Source organism: Stegastes partitus, unplaced genomic scaffold (genome assembly GCF_000690725.1).
Source record: "Stegastes partitus isolate 25-593 unplaced genomic scaffold, Stegastes_partitus-1.0.2 Scaffold334, whole genome shotgun sequence".
NCBI classification, from domain to species: Eukaryota; Metazoa; Chordata; class Actinopteri; family Pomacentridae; genus Stegastes; species Stegastes partitus.
The window spans coordinates 85,160-101,959 of record NW_007578065.1 but is presented as its reverse complement, the minus strand read 5'-3'; the positions used below and the strand labels follow the sequence as shown (position 1 = coordinate 101,959).

The window sequence follows — 16,800 nt, the reverse complement described above, 5'->3', positions numbered from 1 at the left end:
ATGTACTTCCCGAGAATCAAAACATTACTTTAAATTTATGCAGGTTTTTTTAAAACTGCTTTCAGGCTAGAAACCAAGTAGATCTTGATTGGCATCAAAGGGGTTTCTGAAGTTGAAGTAAATATAATAAATAAACCATAAGGATTCTGATTTAATAAAGTGGTAATCTGTGTGGGGGGATTATGTTTAAAAACACACATTTATACCAACTGAGATGCAGAAAATTTGAAATCCTATGTAATGAATTCTAAGCATGTGCTTGTCCTGGTTTACAATTCTAGTAAAATGTATTCCGATCAGGCCAGTGCACTGGAAATGACAAAATAGTATTTTTGATGTACACACCAGGCATAAGCCCCTTTTGTTAACACTTTATTCTGTGTTTTTATGTTTTACGTGGCAGATTGGGTTGAATTGCAGGCTGTCCTCTTTACTCTAATCCCCTTCCCACTGCCATGACTGATAATGTGTGAACACGATTTAAGCTTTACTGCACATCACCATGGCAGCGTGCCTGAGGGCTGAGTCAGGGTCATCATAGAGACACAGAGGCAGGTTAATATGAGGTCACCATGGTGATATTCACCTAGGTCAAGCTGTAGCCAGAGAGGTCAGAGTCAAAGTCCGGTCGTGACGTGAATGGTGATGGCGACAAATTATTCTGAGGTCACAGTTGCTATGGCGATAAACAGGAAGGAGGACTAATTGAAGGGGCTAAAGGGAGGGTCAGCATCACAGCTGGGCTCTCAGTCGTCCATCATACGGCCTGCTTAGACGTCGTGACGGCCCAAGGTGAGATAGAGATGAACAGACAAAGACAGCAGGAGAGAGTGCACAGAGAGGAGGAAGAGGAGAGGGGAAAAGAAGCAGTAAAGGATGTGTTCATCAATCACTCAGGGCCGTCTGCTGACATGGCAGCTACAGGACTCCTTTTTGTTGGCAGAGACAACGTATCTATCTAAAGTAGGTGTTTTGGCAGGCACCTCTATGTGCACATATGCATGCATTCAGGCACCTGCACCTCAGTGTTAAGGTAAAGGCTCATCCTCTCTCAGCGTTAGCCACAGAAAGATGTTTGTGAAGTAGACAGCAGCGCTTGCCAACAAGAGAGGAGAGCGAGAGGGATGCTAAATAAGTTATCAGCTTATTAAACTGACAGATTTCAACATGTGTCTGCAATTCTTCCGATAAAATCACTGTGTCAGAAATAAAAACCTCCTGATCTGCCAGAGACTCTGCTGACACTAGGCTGCAGTGAAAGCTGACCTTTTTCTGCATATAAAGAGCCTCCTGTGGTTCTTCTCCGACATGGATTGTTTCTTGTTGTTTGTGTATTCAGCACATTCCCCTTGTCCCTCACTATGTGGCATGATATTTAGCACTGAGACAAGGCTCCCCTGATAGCAACATGCTGTGCAGGGAAACGGACCCACAGAAGAAACGAGGGAAATCATGCGTGAGCAGTGGCTTGTAATCTTGTGTTACCTCATCCTAATAGCGTAAGAGTGGAGTAAAACAGAATCTGGTGTCAGGGAGACCATTTATGAGAGCGATCCGCCACATCAGATGCTCTGACTCTAGAGGCTAGAGGGTCTTGTTCTATCGCATCAGCTCTCTCGGTCCTTCCCCCATCCTCTTCCACATTCATGACATGGTGTGAATGTGGGACAAACCCTGCAAGCTGCACAGATTGCAAATGACATTTCCCCGCTGTCATCTGGGTCTGCTCTCCCATTGCAATTACACTAAGCTGTGCTGTCATATCAAGACAGTATGTATGTTACATTTGAGTTCCCCAGGATTGTCAGGGGTAAATGGGACTGAAGGCAATGAAGCTCAAAACACATTTCAACAGCAGTCTTTTCTACCACTATCTATTCCCCTTGTCTCCTTGCCTCACAACTGTCCCATGGGTCTATCCCAGCTTAGAATAAACATCAGCAACCAGCTTTGTCTCTATGGCAACAACTGTGCATGCTGAACGGTGGAGGATGCAAGGAGTAGGCAGGAAAGGGTGGCGATGGTGATGGATGTTTCTAAATGTGGTGCGCTGTTCTGTCAGGAGATTTGGTGTTACAGTAGGTTAAGGGATCAGCAGGACCCCTGGGGGGGACACATCTGTCTTTCAGGTGGAAACCAAAGGATGATGGGAGGGGGTGGGGGTGAGGAACTTAGTTTCCTGGGTAGCCCAGTATAAGAGGTCAGTGGGGTTGGGCTGTGAAAGCCACCCAGTCAGTCTGTCACTTTAAGCTCGCCCTGACCCCCATCTCCCTTAACACCTGAACTGCCTGACTAGCCAGCTACAATTAAAGCAGTCTTTGCCTACATCCCACTTTCTGTGACAGCCTGAGGAAGTGTTGGATTGATCCGGCCAATACGCTCAATCTGCTCAAGCATTCAGAGTATTTGTTTTTCTTTTTTCCTTGTTCAGTTGTCTAAATATTATTTAGTTCCACCCTTGAGCCGGATTTGTCAGCAGGGATTTTGCCGGGCATGTTTTCACTCCCCATTTCTGCTTGCTGAGTACTTCCAACACTGGATGTTTCTACATTTTTTTCAGGACTGTTTTATGTAATTTGAGGATTGTGCTCAGCTGTACCCATCTGCTTTTCCTGGTTGTTTCCAAGCGAGGTGCCGGCTGTTGCCAGAGCAGGACGACCCCTGGCCCGATTCATGCGTCAACAGGCAGATGTCTGTTCAGGCATTTGTCAAGCAATCAGAGGATGAAGCTGCTCATAACGCAGACATGACACGACGTCATTATTGCCGGTGTTTCCCGCTGTAAGTTGGCTGCTGGACTCCTCAGAAACCAACCTGAAGGTTATCTGATACTAGCAGCTCAAGGTCATTACAGGAGGGTTGGCGCTGACTCAGGAAGTGATTGTAGGCGTTACTGCAGTTGGCTAGTCCTCTGCCTGCTTGCATTTGCCCACACTTCTTGCTTGTTTTTGTTAGCACTATGCGCATTTGTTCTGATAAATGCTTGTCCTTTATTATTATGGCTGTTTGTCGAGCAGCACAGGTTGATATGGCTTTGTCTTCCAGTTGTAAGCACTGACCTAGAAGAGACAGAGGCTCCATCTGCTGTTATTTGCAACTTGAGCCACGCTCCTGAGCACAGCCGGGTAATTCAATGCTACTTCCTGTCCTCACCTTGTGCAAACAGGCAAGGCCGAAGAGGTACCGTTTCAGGGAAAGTGGGGGAGGGGGACATTTTTGTGTCAATGTTCTTGTTCAGTAATTATGTGCGGGGACAAACGGCTGGTTTCAAGGGGAAAACAAATGAGGTGGGCTTTAGAGCTTCTTGTTAAACCTGGCGTGATCCGTCTTTGTGTGTGTGCTTGTTTGCCCACCACCTGTGTGGACTGGAAGTGTGCCCTTTCCTCAAGAACTGAGAAAACGACCTCTCTATCTCCCATCCACGGCTCTTGTATTATCACATAGGTATCACAGCGTGCCAATGTTGAGTTGAAAGGACGAGACACCTGGGAGAGAGAGATGCTTTCAACCCCATGCGACTCGGACAAAACAAAGACTTTGAATGCGTCATGTTGGACTTTGGATGATTGTAAAGGGCATTTTTTTCCCTGTTTTCTGAGAGACTGAAGAATTAATCGAGCTATAAAGCAATATCTGAATCAATAACAACAATTATCATTAGTTGCAGCAAACAGAGCTGTCATTAAGAATACATTAAACACGAGTTTAGGCATCTTCTGGTGTTATTATTTAGTCATTTTGAAAAGTAAATAGAAAGATGGACATAATTTTTGCTGAATGTGCATGTTTTTTGTCTAAGGCAATCTCATTGGATGCACTGTTTTGAGTACATACAATGTTGCTTAACCAACTGCTCTTATTTATTCATGGAGAGTATAATGTTTTTCTCCTTCTCTTGTTGGACAGAGTGGTTTAGAGTGACCAGACAGGAAGATGGATGAGCTGCAGGATGTACAGCTGACTGAGATCAAGCCGCTGCTGACCAATAAGGTGAGTTGTGGTGAGAACGAGACACTAACAAGCTGCCAAGACAGCAGACATTTGGCTGTGCACCTGAAATGATCTGTATAACCACACACGACAAAGTGAAAAGACACATTTTGTGCTCTTTAAGTGCATCAGCTTCCACCATGGCATTTCTTGGCAAATACATACACTAATATACTAGGCATGCACACTCTGCAGTCTCGTTCATCAAAGTGAATTATTCATATCTGCTCAACCGTCGAGAGGGAAAGGAAAAGAAGGGGGAAAAAAATGAGAGAGCAAGTGGATTTAAAAAAAAAGACGTTGTAGACAGAATGAGGCAATAGAGTAGAAGAGAAGGGGGCGTATAATGTAAGAGAGTCACAGAAAACAGTCCAGCAAGAACGAAGAAAGATCAAAGGAGAAGCTGGAAGAAATTCATCTCTCTTTTTTTTTTCTTTCTTTTTGAAAGCGTGAAAGATTTTAGCAAGTGAGCAACGACAAGAGCAGACAGAAGACGCAAAGAAACAGCCAAATGGCAGATCAAAGCTCCTCCTGTCCTCTTCTGGCCTCCTCTTCTCAGCTTCATCTCTACAGCTGATTAAGTGATTAGAAAGAGGGTGTTTACACCGGAGTGTTTTGTTGTCTCCTGGGGAACAGTCAGGAGGGTGCAGAGCCTCAGAGGAGGAGTGATGCTGGTGCTGTACAGGTCTGAGGGGTTTCACGGTGCCTCAGTGATCGGCCGGAAGAAGCAGTAGGAGAACATTTCGCCTTGTCAGGGTTTAATGCTCGTTAAGGTAACGGGGTGGGGAACATGCATCACAGAAATGATCTGAATGGAGACTGGCACTGACCTCTCACTCCACCTAGTGGCCAGCTCATTAAAAGTTAAACCAGGAGTCTTGAAAGCAGATCAAGATGATGATATGATAACAGTGATGAAAGAGGATCCTCATTTTCTTTTTGGTCCTATGCAGAAACCAGTTCTGATTAACATACTGATGATACATGATTTTAACTGATCACACAGCTAGGAAAGAGGAAGAACTAGGCACTGTCAGCAGCAGCAAAGTAACCATAACAACCGCAAAGATCAACCAAACACCTATCATCAGCAGGGGTTATGAAGATATGTGACTTTTTTTCTTTTGAAGCCATCTATAATGGGAGTTTAGGACAGGATGGCAAGTCCAACTCACCATTTACAGAACTTGAAGCATCTGCTCCTGATGTCTTCTGATACCACAGAGTACCCTCAGTGATTTCACAGAGTCCATGCCACGGCGGTTGAGCTGTTTTTGCCAGCAGCTGATGTTGACTACATTTGGTCTCATCCGTGTAAGCAGAGCTGCATCAGATTATATGGAAGAAGCTGCTAATTTATTTAAAACTCTCCTCGCTCTCTTCAACAAGTTGAGGCAGCTTAGTGAGATGAATGTGCTTCGTAAACAGACTTCAGACAGTTTTAATGTTTATCGTTTTGGGCAATGTCTTCTTGGAAATGTCGCTCACATGTTGCGGTTCACTTATCATGAGGCTGAAGTAAACACTTTTTATTTCTTTTTGCTGGCTTCATCACATCTCATACTTATCTGAAAATTACATTTTGGTAACGGCGGAGTGTAGACGGATACAAACATGATTTTACCATGATTTTTGCCACACAGCTATGTCAGCAGAAAGAAGAAAGGGACAGTTCTGTTGCCTCCATCTGCCTCCAAGCCCGTGTACATGTTGTACCTACAACTGAATCCCATAAGAATCTTCTCTGTTGTCTGCTGCCCACTCTCACTTCTCTGCCCATCTCCTTTCTAGCATCCTGCTGATTCAGTAAAAACGAATGCTGCACTATCCAGCAAAGAGTGCAGTTATTATACTGTTCAACTATTAATGGTATTAATGTAAGACACATAGAAGAAGATCCAATGAATGAACCACCATTACACAAACATATTTTTGACTTCACACAGAAATGTGCCATCTGTAAGTATAAGGTACATTTTGATCCTCCTCTTTTACTTTTTCTTGCAGAATGCACGGAACTTTCAAGATTTCGACTGCCAGGTGAGTTTTATTCTCTGCTTCTTTTGTTGTGCTGTGGTTAGAGGAGATGCCGTTGTGCTTGTGGAAGGGGGTTGGGGGCATTGGGACATGGCCTCATTCTCAGCCCCTTACTGCTGAACCCATCCGTTTGCCTGCCCTACATCTGAACATTGTTTCTCACAGGTAGCAACCAATTTTACCACACGCCACATGCGGGTGAAATGTTTGGATTCTTCTAATGGATAAATCAATGAGGTCAGGGTGTGTTTTGCTCAGCCTTGGCCTTGCTTGCACTGACTGTGAACAGAATAGAAAAACAAGAGTTTACCGAAAAAAAAGAGCTCTTTCCTGATTAACCTTCTGTTGCTTTTGATTATGTGCACCTGTGTTTCTGTGGAAGAAAGTGCAGAGGCCACTTCAAAATCGTCTCAGAATTTTTAATTCACACTTAGCATGCAAATATTTGACCTATCAGATGAAACCTGGGTACATAGACCATTTAAGATGAAGCTGCAGCAGGGGTATTAATGAGCAATTCATTCAAAAAAAGCATATTTTTCATTTCTTTATTCAGTTGGTATACTCACTGTGTCTATGTTAGAAGTGTACCTTTTTAAAAGTCCCTTATTATGCCCATTTATCAAATTAACGAAAGTCTCATAACCTCAGAATGTGGCTTTCAGTTTTTCCAGTTTAAAACACTGATGTTTTGGAAATTGGCTGTGTTTGCATCTGTGGCTTTAAATGCAGTCAACAGTTGGCCACCATCATTTGACATGAAATTATGTACAGATATTCAGCAAAATAAAAAGTCTTGTTTTTATCCCAGGTGTATGGGTGAGTTTGTCAGACAACGTGAAGTGACTGCCGGTAAACACATTGTCTTAATAGGCGGTGTTTCAGTCACTATTTCTTTTGTCAGGTGCATAAATCTAATGTCATTGAGCCGCTTTAATGGGAATTCTGCTGCATAAAATGCCGTATATGTGAGCACAGAGGGCAGGAGAGAAAGAAACAGATGCAAACACCAGCTGCGTTTACATTGCACTGAACAGGCGACATTAAAAAGCGTAACCCAACCATTAGTCTTTAAGTGTCCACCATCTCTTAATTTCCACAGAGCTCTGACCTGTCGGCATACATTCAAAGTTAATGGTAACATTAGTCACATTAGTCTAGAGGAATGGCAGTGGTAGGCGTCTTTATATCCCCACAGCTTTTATTTTACATCTCCACGTTTATAAGACTTAAATCTCCGTATAGGATCCTTTGAAGCAGAAAGAAATGGAAATTGAATACCTAATACACTTTAGCATTGTCATTGCAATATTGAACAATGTTACAACACATCACAGGTTTCCCTTACATCCCGCAGCCCTACCCAGCACACTGTTTTGTTGGGGGACAAACCCCTACCTTGAATTCGTATGGATGCATTGCAAATCTGTGTGAATTAACAGTCATGTTTGCAGGCATGTGGATACCTTGGCATGATATGAAAAGCCAATATATTCACATTCGCTGCCTGTTTAGTGAAATTAAGACAGTTTAGGATACACTCTAAAGGAAAAAGAAGATTTGTTGAAACTCCTTTTAAAAACCTAATAAAAGGATTTGGTGATGGACTACAAATATATATAAGCTCATTAAATTGTAAGGATGAGAAAGCTGTTCCTGTGAGGTTGTAGGTCCTAATGATCCAGCAGCGAGGCTATATGTATGCACTCATATATCCACCATTATTACCATGACTTGTGGAAACTTGCATGTCATTCCTGCCTCACTCCCCTTGGTACATTTTACAGTCAGATCACTAGAGACAGGCAAAATGCTATAAGCCTAACCTTGAATGGCCACACTGCAGAATTATACTTTTTGTGAGGGCTTGAAGGGCATCATGTTTTTCACTCAGCTCATATTAGGTGCAGCAGTTGGTTTAGCACTACCTCCAGAGATTATTAGCAGGACTTTTAGACTCTCACCATGTGTCTCAAAGGGCACAAAGTGTTGCTGTTTGAAGACATGAATATTTATATGTGAATGAATATAGGTATTTCTGAGATTTGTGGAGATGGTTGTCTTCTCTCTTTTGTGATGGATACATGTGATCTTTACAGAATTGAATCTCTTCTTTTAGGTAGTGTCTGCCGCAGTACGCTTGTAGTGTTGCAGACAATGCGCTTGCCTTTTTACAGAAAATATTTCAGCTATACTGAGGTCTATTTATGTGCTAAAGTCAGAGTAGTTATCATTCAAGAGAACAAGGTTATTGGCCTTGAGTGGGCGCTGTTCCAGATTCCTTTGTTTGATCCTGTCTTCGCATTGGGAATCAGATTGCCAGCCCTCCGCCCTCTGCTTTTCCTTGCGAGGAGTCTCCAGCATGAGGAGGAGCGGCTTTCCAGAAGCAAAGCTCTCTGCTGTGTTTTAATGGGCATCACGGCTGCAAAGGGTTAAACCTTTCATCCCTCTCTCACTTTCTGCAGTCACGCCTGCTTCCAGCATCCCACCAGAGCTAAATATAGCTGCTGCAGGCAGGGGAGGAGAGTAAGCATGTTAGCTGGAGCAGGCATGCCACATGCTCCCCAGCATACATTCCTGCTGCCTGCATTATGATTAATACATTCATATTCATACAATGCTGCGCTCCATCAGCTGCTCGTCTTCTCAGTGTGATGTTCCTTCCTCACCCTATTGTGATTCAGTTCAAGGCATGCAGTTGTAAGTTACAGAAAGAATTGTGCCAGCGTTAGTCTCGGTGGTATTGAAGCAGACTTAAGTGTATTTGACCTTATTTCCATGGCGGCCATTTTGACCTCACACAGTCACACTCAGGAGTTTCAAGGAATTGTTAAGATAAATCCTTATAGTAAGGATCCTTTGAACTCTCCTCAGGAGGTTTGCAGCAGGGTGACAACTCAAAGGATTTAATAGTCTTTTAAATAATCACTAAAACATGCCTGAATTGTTAGGGAAATGTGTAGGACAATTTTTGACCTAATTACTACTTTGAAGTTTATTCTCTTACTAGCTGCAGTATGTAGGCTACAATCTAGCAGCAAACTTTAAATTAAAGTACGACATAAAAAGATGTATTAATGTACCTCCAGTTTTTGCAATTTTGTCAGTTGGAAATGTAGGAAATGGCGCGGATGTAATGTGAACACTTAAAATGTCATGTTGAAATAAGGTGTGTAATTTTATTGTACCTGTCACTCAGTGTAGTAATACGAGGACAAAAGCAGCCCACATGCAGTGCAAGGCGCCAGCATCAGACTTTCTATAAATACAATGTGTGTAAGAGGGGAATTTACCGCCGCACCATCAATCTGAGCTGTGACATTCCAGCAGCTGGAGGACGAATCCAGCTGCTCTCCTCCTGCTGCTAAAGCTCCCACCACAGGCCGTCCACAGGTACTGCAGCAGTCACGTTGGAGCGCTGTGCACCTGAAGGAGGAGGGCGGTAATGGCAGTGGTGAGGTGGGGTCAGAGAGGAGAACCTGAAGGAGCCTTGCTGCAGTCTTGTGTCTGCAATAAGGCCCGGCTTACATCACTGAGAGGCGTGGAGGGGAGGAAGGCGTGAGTCAGCCTCATCACGCCCATGGGACCTGCTGTGTTTTAAAGTGATTCAGAACACAGAGTTATTTTGTGCACATGGAAATGGCTGACTGTACGCTTTAAAAATAGATGTGGTGTGATGGTGTCCCTGCGATCTTTTATGTTCATTGTTCTAAATGTCCTTTGAGTCTATGTTTTATAAATGTTAGTTTTCCGTACAATCTTGTCGTCGTTACTCATTAAGTTTGTCATTTCATGGCTATGTCCAGCTTCAATGACGCTTCTCGTCTTGACCTTGTATCGTTGTACCACTGTTGAGACAAATGACTGTGAAGTCATGCCTGAAGCTTTTTAGACCCTCACTGTCTCATTAAGCTCAGCAGAGGGCGCCATCAGCCTGTTCATTTTGTGGATCGCCTGTTCTCCTTTGGTGTGATGTCTTCTCAGTCTGCTGTGCTTTTTTGTTGTTGTTGGAGCATCCTTAAGGGAGGCTTAGGCATCTTAAAAAGCTGGTGTAATCCAAATACAAGCACTACTCACTGTCTTAGAAGAGGACATGCCATGTCATGCTACACGGTGGACAGTTTATTGCAAAATGTTTTCCTGAGCTTGGTCATTTTAATATATAGTAACATGTTGAAATGAAACCCTGAATTGTGGAAATGTTGATACAAAGCTTATATTTAACTGGCGCTTGTGCGCCTGTGTGACTCCTCAGACTGCAGAGTCGTGCTGAGACACTTGGTAGCTCACAAAGAGACATCTGCCCTGAAGAGAAAAGGGTGTGTTCAGTCGTAGATATCATCTCCATGAGCTGATGTGACATATATACCATAATGTGGCATAACTGATATGAATAATGTTCTCACCCAAATGACTCAAATGGCGGAAAGAACAAAAAGAAGAAAAACATTCTACATGTATGGAAATAAAGTGTTGGACGTATTCATTTCCATTAGCATCATACTAAAAAAAACCACCAAATGCACATTTTTCGTATGAGTTATGCTTTATTTGTTTTGTATGGACCACAAGTGTTTAGTCCTTCATATGTACATAGATTACATGTGTGTCACTGGCACCCTCTGTGGGTTAGGACAGGAAAGATTTAGAGAAACAGCAGTTTACAACCGAACATGCTACCACATTGACCAGCCAATGAAGCACACCTCGTCCCTTTAAGCCCACCGACTGTACATGTGTGCTATTGGCTGCACAAAGCAGCCTGTTTCAGACGCAGACGTGACACCCTGCACTGCTAGCAGTGGTGCTGGTGACAGAGGAGAGTAGAAAAGGAGAGATCAATAAACTATGTGGATCAAATGACTCAGCGGGAAGTTTAGAGGGCACGGATCCTAAAAATGTATGGCTGTGATTGTAGGAAATAAAGTGAAATAGTAGCTCGTAGTGTATTTTTTTTGGTAAGCCTGCAGCACGAGGAGGGTTATCTGTTAAAGGTCAATGCTGAAATGAACACGTGGGCAATGCAAAAACATTTATATGATTAACTAGTGATGTAGAATAAGCCAAGATTTGCAGTAAAGCTCCTACTGGTGTTTGCCACACTGCTGCATTGTACGTTAGTGCTGCTGAGGGACTCACTCTTGTATTTGGAATTTATTAACAGAGTTTGATTATGACCATTCACACTGAAATATTTGTCCTTCACAAAGGTGATGCACAAGTGAATCTGGAGACAGAGCTTAAATCTTGGAGATGAGCAGCCATTTTGCTGATGCAGAAAACAGCCCAGGGTGAGCTGTCAAAGTCAGCCTCCTCTCCTCCTCCTTATCAATAACAGAGCGTGACGTCAGCAGCCTGCCCATGTTCCTGGACTGCCTCTGCATCCTTTGCACCCCATCACCCCTCTTCCACGCTGCCGTCCCGTTCTTCCTCCCACTCTCCCCCTCCTCCTCTACATTCTCCTCTAAGCCCCTCCCTCTCCCACTACCCACCTGACCCTCTGCAATCCAATTAGATGCACCAGTGGCTGGATTTACGGACGCGCTGTGACTACCAAGCACAAACTGCAGTCTCACTCTCCTCCCCCTCTGTCTCTTTTCCTACTCTCTTTCCCACCTCTTGTCTCTGTCTCTCTCTTGTTCTCTCTGCATATTATCTGCCTCCCCCCATTCCGCTTTCATTCAGGTTATTTACCCATCTCCTCCTCACTCCTGCTTCTGTGTCTTTCTCCTCCCTCTCTTCCTCTCTTCCTTGCTTGTCGCTGCTGCTCTAGCCGCCTCACCCTACATCCCTCCCTTCCAACCAGAGCTCTCTCCCTCCTCCTCCTTTGGAGATCTTCAAAGCTTCCCAGCACACACTCGCACATAGCATAACACACTCCTCTCCTGTGTGGGAAAAACATGTCAGCTATTCTGGACCTGGACCAGATTGCATGCGCTGGAAATGGAGTGGTGAGTGACAAATTGTCTTGCCTGACATGACACACCTGGCTTGGTCCTTGCAGCAGCAGGGAGGTTCTGGTTCAGATCAGGGGTGCTGTTGTGTGGTTTCTCCAAAGGCAGGGTGACAGCAGCTGCCTGTAGTAAGGGAGTAGCTGATGGGGTGTTTTCTGGCTTGCTTGTTGGGGCTTTTTCTCTCTAGGCAGCTGCTGGGATGGGGTGAACATTTGTTCAGTGTGTTTGTGTGCGCGCGCGTGCATTCACCTACAGTTCACACAGTGCCCATGTGTGCAGTCTGCACTCTGTACAGTCAACATGCTCAGGGTGCAGTGGTGCATTTAAATGTGATGATATGAAAAATGCATGTGTATGGTGCTCAAGTATCTTTGAATCTGCAAATGCCACAACCTGGGGATGTGTGCTTGTCAGTATGTGGTTGTCCATCAATAGGGTGTCTTTAGATCTTGGATGTGTTCGTTTTTGTGTAACCATGACTGCGAGGATATCTGTTTTGCCCAGTGATCAGTGAATGGCTGTGGATGTTGCATAGTGCATGCATTGTGTTCTTTATTCTGTTATGACACAAAACAAGGAGAGAGGTCACTCACCCTCCACACACACACACACACACACACACTGTGGGAACAACACACCAAAAGCACTGTAGCAGGTCCTTCCCTTCCCTGCAGAGACCTTGAGTTTATAGTTTCAACCCACTGCTTCGATGGCACACACACACACTGTGTGTGCGCGCTGCAAGTGGGGAGGGCTGTGTTTGTATCAGAAATGGATCACGGTGGCATGTATGTGGGATGATCCCATTGGATGATATGCACAGAGTTTATGGATGTCTCTGTATGCGTCTGCTTGTGTGCACTTAAGTCATTTACTGTCTGCTTGGTGTTTCTGCCCTGTAATGCTGCTCTCTGAGATGATTTATGCCTTCCCTAGCAGGGCGGGGAAATGAAGAACAGGGATTGATAATCAACGGATTGCGGGAAGAGAATCAGCATGACATAGTGCTCTTCTTTTTTTTTTTTTATGACCTTACCCCACCTCTCTCAACCTTTTTCTTTGTAACCATAAATGAGCCCCTTACTGCCCCTATAGTACCAGGGAACCTCCTGAAGCCCTTTTCCTCAAAGCACAAACCTCAGTCAGTGTTTGTATCCCACCCACCATCCCGAAACACCTGCACACACTTTTCGTCTATCTACTCGCCACCATGAATGTATTAAAGGAGAAAGGGTTGACGCCGTTGCAGTGCTCTCCTTCTTCTTCCCCTCTAGCTGTCCAGACTAGCAGCCCCGCCCCATGCCTGCGTTCCTGTCATGCGTCTGTGTGTACATACACATACCCAAACGTGTGTGAAAAAAAAAAAATGATGGGAGGCAGGGCTCCCAGATCAATGCACCTTTTGAACTGTGCTAAGACCTAGATGGACAGATGAAAGACACTCTCCCTCACCCCCTCTCCACAGCCCCTTCCTCCATTATTCTCCATCTTTGTTGTGTTAGGACATAGCTAGAAAAGCATGATAGATTAAAGGGATGCGTCCCTTCTGTTCTAAGGCACACCCTTCTTTTAGTCATACAGGACTGCCCCTGTCTTCTCTCTTTTTCTCCTATCTCTGTCACCGTTTGCTTTCACGCTCTATTTCCTCCCATCCACTTCCAGACTCTCTCTATCTCTTGTTCCATCTTTCTCGTCTTTATTCTCTGTTTCCCTCCCATATTTCTTCCACATTTTCATTTCCTTTCAGTGGTGGGATGTACACGCCTGCTTTTTCTGGCGCATGCACAGCACACACACACACACTTACACACACACACGCACCACACACAGACACACACACACACACACACACACACACACACACACACACACTCACACACGCACACGCGTGACAGAAGGCAGCATCNCACACACGCACACGCGTGACAGAAGGCAGCATCTGAAACAAAGTCTATTTGCCTTGTGTCTTAGAGCAAAGCCTCTCTTTCTACACTGAGTGTCCTTGACTCTGTCCTTGTCTAAAAATGAAAACCCTGCTGCAACACAGCTATGGAGAAAGTTACCTCCTAATCTATAACAGTTTGTTCTGCCACCCCACCAGGCTGAGGTTGCACAATCATTTCATTATCTGTGAAAAGGCCTCGGATGAGCACAAAGCTTCCAGGAGAATGTCTTTAAGGTTTATTCCATCTCAGGAAGAGAGGTTATATTCAGTGACTTTACATTGTAGCACATTATCACCAGCAGACAGCCAGCAAGGATCGCTTTATGTGAACACTTTTCATGTTTTGTGCGACAGGCTAATCTGCGTACCAGCTCCCACTCATTTAAAAACATCCCATTCCGTTGCTGACAGGACGAGCTATTTTCCTCTTGTATTGCTGTCCGTTATAGGCTGCAGTTACAAATTACTTCAGCCTTGTCCTTGAGAATTAACCTTCATCTCATGTAAAGAGATTGTGACACACATCCATCAGAGAGATCCAGTAGCGAAAACAGCAGTGCACAGTCAGAGTTGCACATCCTCTTGGTCTGTCAGCCATAACCTGTGTCTCTCGTCTGCTCAGGCTCACTCTCTTTATTATTGATGACCAGTGGGCCTTGAGACTAGGCACGAGGATGGGCTCCGCCTGCTGCTCTGTGCAGCACACACATACACACACATGCATGTTGCTACGTCATGCACGGTGTTATTTGCAGCACCAAATCATGCTGACCTTGGGAAGTGTGTGTGTGTGTGTGTGTGTGTGTGTGTGGGAAGTCTGGAAACTGGCTCTGTCATTTCTTGTTTAGTTTACTGTTTCTCTTTATGCCACTTCCCACACTCTCTGAATTCCATAAACACGATCAAGAGATGTTTTTGCTGTGTCATCTTTTGACTAATTTCTCCATTTAACTTTATCACATTTCTGCATCTACGGTCCGATTAAGTGTCAGCCGCAGTTTCCTTTAAGCTATTTAATGTGTTTCCTTTGCAGAAGCACTGTGTGTGAACCCCTAACCTGGAGCTTCTCAGTGTCTGATAGAGAATGAAATTCTAATTCCAAAGTGACAGAGTAGCTGGTCTGAGCTCTTTGAATTTTAATGGGTCCTCCTGCAAAGACATTCAGCAAAAGCAAATGATGGTGGCGGTTTTGCAGAGTCATAGTTGTGAAAGCGCTGTGAGTTCCAGCTTCTTGGACAAAAACACTATTTTCCCAGTTGAAAAGACTGTTTTTGCAGACAGCCCATTCAGTGCTTTGTTTGTCTAAGGGCACAGGGGGATGTGTGCTGGAGACAAGAGGTGCATGCCTCGCATCCCCAATTCTAGATATAAACCCTAAGTGTTGTGTTGGTCAGTGGGTGTTCACTTAAGGGAATTTGTGTTTCTTTGTCAAAGCTTTTGTCTATTACTATGAAAATGTAGCTGAAATGTGGAAATCACACAGATAATCTCTTGCTCCTTGCCTGGCAGAAAGAATCTTACTTTTACAAAGAAAAATATCATACATACCATTATTTCTCCACTGCATAAAATGGAAAACTGGAGCTCTGAGTCAAACAGTGGTAAACATCTGTAGCATCTTTCTATTTGCTCTAAGAAAAAAAAATTGCATTGGGTGACATTACTTTATTAGAATGAACATAGACGGTGTAGTTTATCCTGCAACTGCATGTCCTGTCTTGAGTTATTATCTACGTGTCACACAGATGTTACTGAGCATGCTCAAAGATGTGGTTCCCTGTTTGTATTCCTGTACTGGTGTGACACGCTGTGAGAAACAAACTGCCTTGGCCAAGTTTGTTATAATGAAGGAATATGTCATCCAAAGGCAGCATTATATACGCTTCATTCATTCATTCATTCATTCATTCATTCATTCATTCATTCATTCATTCATTTATAAGTCTCTCAACAGTTTTATTGTCTTTGAACAATCCTGGAGCTCTGGAGCAAAGCTACAGCAGGCTTTAGCTACAATATCAGAATTGCGTTCATAGCATAAAGCCAGACTTAACCGCCAACACTGGTATGACTATCTTACATGTAAACTGTTACTCTTTGGTTCTAAACTACTTCTTCCTCTCTTTGGCTTTAGGAGCACGACATTGAGACTCCACATGGCGTTCTCCATGTGACAATGAGAGGTGTTCCTAAGGGCAACAGACCCGTCATCCTCACCTATCACGACATCGGTCTCAACCGTGAGTCAGCCTAAAATAGGCTCATCAATATGCAATGTCCCGGTGTTGATGGAGCTGTTTTGCTTCAGCCTCTGCATATCTGCTCAGGTCCTTGACAGAGTTTAAGCTCCTGCAATCTCACATTTTGTTTTTGCAACTTTGCACCTTTTTAGACAAGTCGTGCTTCAACACCCTGTTCAACTATGAGGACATGCAGGAGATCACCCAGCACTTTGCCGTGGTTCATGTGGACGCGCCTGGCCAGCAGGAGGGTGCCCCTCCCTTCCCCAGCGGGTGAGTGTCAAGCTGGTTTTTCAAGCGCTGATAAATGGGAACACATTTATTTCAGGAGCTGCATTAGATGGAATATAAAGTGAGCTGGTAGTTCATTTGCTAACAGAAGTGCATTCATTGTCCAATCTATTAGTCAAGTATTTCCTCCAGTATTCAAATGTATGATAATCTCAGCTCCTCTGATTAACTCGAACACATGGAATTAAAGCTTTCCTTACTACTTGCTCAGACTCACATTCGTCATGTATCTCCAGGTATCGTTACCCGACCATGGACGAGTTGGCTGAGATGCTGCCCTCTGTGATGACTCAGCTGAAGTAAGTGGCCCCCCGTTGATAGCTGATCAGGGATGTGATGAATG

The 16,800-nt window shown here is 44.2% G+C and overlaps 1 protein-coding gene across 3 annotated transcripts in view; it reads left to right on the top strand.

Annotated features, from left to right (window-relative positions):
- Positions 1–16,800, top strand: part of ndrg3a (ndrg family member 3a) — a 33,626-nt gene that overhangs the window by 9,303 nt on the left and 7,523 nt on the right. For 2 of the 3 annotated variants that reach the window (XM_008283951.1, XM_008283950.1), the window contains exons 2-6: positions 3,907–3,990; positions 5,998–6,030; positions 16,061–16,166; positions 16,319–16,439; positions 16,694–16,756. In XM_008283951.1, coding sequence (XP_008282173.1) covers positions 3,934–3,990; positions 5,998–6,030; positions 16,061–16,166; positions 16,319–16,439; positions 16,694–16,756 — 380 coding nt within the window. In that variant the 5' untranslated portion in view covers positions 3,907–3,933. Of the gene's footprint in view, positions 1–3,906; positions 3,991–5,997; positions 6,031–11,798; positions 11,979–16,060; positions 16,167–16,318; positions 16,440–16,693; positions 16,757–16,800 lie in introns of those variants that run through there. The other variant, XM_008283952.1, reaches the window with a different exon arrangement.